Here is a 4158-nt window from a genome sequence, read left to right as displayed (position 1 = left end):
ACACACACACACACACACACACACACACTCACACACAGAGGAAGGATCGTTCTGAACAACTGTCGCATTCCTGACGCAGTCTGAGGTCCGCGTTGTCGTAACGAAGCCACGTGGGGGCCAAAATCCAGCATGGAGGTGGGTTGATTATGTAACTTAATTGCACGGATTGTTGTTTTTTTTTTCTCCCCCCTTTGTCATGAAGTTTTTTTTTTGTTTTGTTTTTTTTAACTTTGTGCTTTAATGGCCACGTCCTGTGCCAAGCATCCAACACCACTGACGTAACAACATGGACGTTGGATAATAAAGTTCGACAACCAGGACACCCGCTGTATAGTAGATCCCTTAAACTGTAAAAACCTAAAAAAAAAAAAAAAAGTACATTCATCTAACAAGGGGAGAAAAATCTTATGTTAAGAAGAAACTGTTTTTAACTTTAGCAGTCCCTTAAAAATATCAATAAACCAGATTTTCAAGCATTGCTTTACTCTCTAATTTAACTAGAGCTGCTATACTCTTCAAAATGGGAAAGACTCCAAACTTTCCCATTAAGCTAGGTTTATAGTTTGGTACTTTGAACCACACCTGCCAGTTTTCCTCACACGCCATTATTTCTGAATTATTATACCCACTCGTTAACCTCAGAATTTTGGTAAATTAAAATGTTTTTTTCCCCCCCAACACAAACAGGCCGGGGCGCCGTAGCGGCCATACCGCCGGGCTTAGCAGATTTTCTGGGGTAAAACCCTGCAGTCAGTGGATGAGAAGAAGGGAATAAAAACTGCAAAGGTTTCCGTTGGTCAATGAGTGACACAGAAAGCCATAGATGCCGTTTATGCCAAATTATTTCTAAGACAAAAAAAAAACAAAAACACTGGAAACATGTTTGGCCACATGCCAAGTGGTTTGGCAGATTATTTGGGGCCATGAGCCATCCGGACAAGATGAGAAGACAAAACAACTGAAAACGTAATCAAACCCAGTCGTTGTCACCATGGCAACATTTTCTTTTTAATCTAGATAGTTTGTCTCGATTTCATTAAGATCATCTGTGCAGCACGATAAGTAAAATACATTTCATACAGACTCTGCAGAGTTAAATCAACACTATGCCGAGTCTATTTGGTCCTTATCAGAATTGGTGTTAATTTAACTCTTTACAGAGTTGGTTCAACAAGAAATTGAGTCATTTTAACACTTGAAAAAGTCAAAATTACTCAACCTAGTTTTGAAATAACTCATTGTCTTGAGGCGAGATTTTTGTCATACAATCTCCTGAATTTCTCCTCTGTGGAACAATAAAGACCATTTCTATCAGACAGATTAAATAACTGTCTTTTATAAACATCAGCAGCAGATCTACATATAAAAGACCCAGAACTATTTACAACTTTTCCTCAAAGTCCAGTTTAAATCCAATAGAATGTATTCCAACAGTCCAGTTCTCACACAGTGCAGCACAGTAAGTGTCAGGAATGTATGGAAGAGCTTTGTCTAATCTCTGGGAGCTGGTTAATGTCATCAGAAATTCACTTTGATTGAATTTGTCGTCGTTTCAGATAAACCAGAAAACGACTTTCATGACAGTGAGGAGTTGAATTGTTCCAAACGCTCTGGAGTAGGAGCTCCTGGAATCGACCATTTCTAACCAAACCAGATCCATCTCTTCTGGAACAAAGTCTGAAAATCTGTCAGGAATGTTTCATCTGGAGCAACACAATTATTATTATTATTATTATTATTATTATTATTTAAAGACCAAAAAAAAAGGCAAACATTCGCCTAAATAAGCTCAAGTTTCAGCTCAGAACTGATCTCCATCTCATCACCATGTCGCGATGTCTCCCCTCAATACACACACACACACACGCGCACAACTCATCAGCTGAGGAGAGGGACAGCGCAGGACAAACAGAGGGACAGTGTGCCTTTTGATTGATTCTCTCTCTCTCACACACACACACACACACACACACACACACTCAGAGAAACGGAGCTCCCATCAGGACTGTGGAGCCATGTGCGGCCACCAGGAGGAACACACACAGGCAGCAGCAGGTAGTTATCAAATCCTAGATTATGGATTTATTGAGACTTTTAATAACCTAAACCAGCTTAATCTTAATTCCAGAGGAATTTGCAAAATGTTACATTCCTGGACTTTAATATTCTCATGTGTTACTAATTCTGACCGGTCATTCAGTGTATATATTAAACATCCATCCACATGTGGTCACCTTCCTAAATTAAAATCACAATTTTTCCCCTTTCCAGAAGATGTTTTAGGCAAAAATACAATAAAAAAAAAATTAAGAAATAAATACTTCTGGCACAAAATGATTTATGCCACTATTTTAGGAAGGCGACGATATGCAAACTAACTCCTTGGCACGCTTTTATTTTGAAAAGCTCCACCTGTTTGGATGCTTTTGGGGGTAAAGTGGTTTACTGTACTCACGCTGGTGGGGTGGACCAGCGGCAGCGGCAGCAGCGACAGCGGGATGAACACGACCACGATCAGTTTCCTGGCCCTCCACAGCTTCCTGAACACGTCCATCCTGGCTGCGGCCTCCAGCCTCATGGGGCACCCGGAACTCTGGCTCGGAGCGGACACGGGTCGGCGGGAACCGGGCGTGAGGGAATCACCAGCTGGCCGACGGGTTGAGCCTTGGATCCACCTGAGAGAGCGCAAAGTTCTGGTTCGGCTGTGCGCATTTACGCACAAGAACCCAGGTGGTGGCGGCAGCTGGCCCCGCGTGCTTCCACAGCGAGGTGAGAGGAGAGGACCAGTCAGGTTCCTCCTGTTTTCCTTCCTTGGGTCTGGCGCTCAGGTGAAGCTGCGGGAGTTTTATCGGGCTGCATAGGTATGCTAATTAGCCTCCATGTTGCCCCACCCTCATTGGCTGAGACCTCACCAATCAGGGTGGCTGGAAAGGTTTGATGAAGGCAGTGTGAGAGATCTCCACTTTAATTAGGCTTATGCTTATGCAGACGGACGCTACTTTAGGATGACATTAATATCATTTTACAACTGTAACTTAAAGGGAAAATGTTCGGTGTAACACGTTTTTTTTATTTATTTCTTTTTAATGTTGTTACAACATGGTGACTTTTTACTCCAGAGCAGACACAATCATTAAACTTCGCTAAACACAGCAAGATTTTTGTTTTTAAAGAAAGTTCTTGTTTTTGTTGATAAGAGGAATCTAAAGACATTGTAATAACCAACAAAATTTAAGGGGGAAAAAACTTTGTTAAAATAGTTAGGAAACCGAATATATCTATTTTTAAAAATACTTTTTCCACTTACAATAATTTATTGTTTTCTACTTTTTTCATTAAACATTACATGTCACATTTATTGCTGGGCAGGTAAAAAGAATTTATGCCAAAGTTATTTTTTGCATTTTCAAAGATACATGATTTTAACTTGCAGCTCTAGAGGTTTGGACACCACTGACTAAGACTGTTGTATTTTTACAAGTTAATTTAGTTTTAATGAGGTATGTTTGAAGTTCAAAGTGGCTTTCAGCTCTTATTGTGAAGATATGCAGGAAGTTCCGCATCAGATTATCAGACGTCGTCACAGCTTCATTTACAAAATACAGCTACATTTATGATTTGATGCCGTTTTGTTGTAGAATACCTTAGTTATACGGTGGCATGTGTGCTTGATGGATGATCTAAATAAATTTATTCAAGTTATTTTATTGAAAAACCGTAGGACTAACAAATTGTTCAGTGTTCACATTCAATGTTGACATCAAGAGCCCTCATTTAATGAATGTACAAAATATTAATACTCATTTTGTCTTTCTTCAAACACATATGTAATAATTTTTATTACATGATATTAGATTTTATTAAAAAAGAAAAGATTTTATTTAAAAAAAAAATCAACAGGTATGAAGTATGCATTGTAGGTTTAATTCGTCCCCAATACCAATAACTATGTTGTATAACTTCACAATTTTCAAATATTTTTATAAGTATTGTTAAATTCATAACAATCCTAAAATAATACAACTCATATGACTTGGTATTTTATTGTACAGCACAATATTTGTGACATGCGCATTCATGAAAAAAAAAAAAAAAAAAAAAAAAAAAAAAAAAAAAAAAAAAAAAATTTGGGGGGGCCCCCCCAAAAACAAAAAAACC

General features: G+C 38.6%; 2 protein-coding genes across 7 annotated transcripts in view; one reads left to right on the top strand and one right to left on the bottom strand.

Annotated features, from left to right (window-relative positions):
- The window catches only part of slc13a4 (solute carrier family 13 member 4), a 28545-nt gene extending 25943 nt beyond the window's left edge, over positions 1-2602 (bottom strand). For all 3 annotated transcript variants that reach the window (XM_015030556.1, XM_015030558.1, XM_015030557.1), the window contains exon 1: positions 2456-2602. In XM_015030556.1, the coding sequence (XP_014886042.1) occupies positions 2456-2578 (123 nt within the window). In that variant the 5' untranslated portion in view covers positions 2579-2602. The remainder of the gene's footprint in view (positions 1-2455) is intronic.
- LOC106946320 (sushi domain-containing protein 3) overlaps positions 1956-4158 on the top strand; it is a 39443-nt gene continuing 37240 nt past the window's right edge. For 2 of the 4 annotated variants that reach the window (XM_015030563.1, XM_015030560.1), the window contains exon 1: positions 2687-2769. The gene's annotated coding sequence lies outside the window, so the exon portion shown is untranslated. Of the gene's footprint in view, positions 2056-2686; positions 2770-4158 lie in introns of those variants that run through there. The other 2 variants (XM_015030562.1, XM_015030559.1) reach the window with 2 other exon arrangements.

The sequence above is a fragment of the Poecilia latipinna genome, unplaced genomic scaffold, assembly GCF_001443285.1.
Source record: "Poecilia latipinna isolate Pla-1442-1.1 unplaced genomic scaffold, P_latipinna-1.0 Scaffold186, whole genome shotgun sequence".
NCBI lineage: Eukaryota > Metazoa > Chordata > Actinopteri > Cyprinodontiformes > Poeciliidae > Poecilia > Poecilia latipinna.
This window is presented reverse-complemented; position numbering and strand designations above follow the sequence as displayed.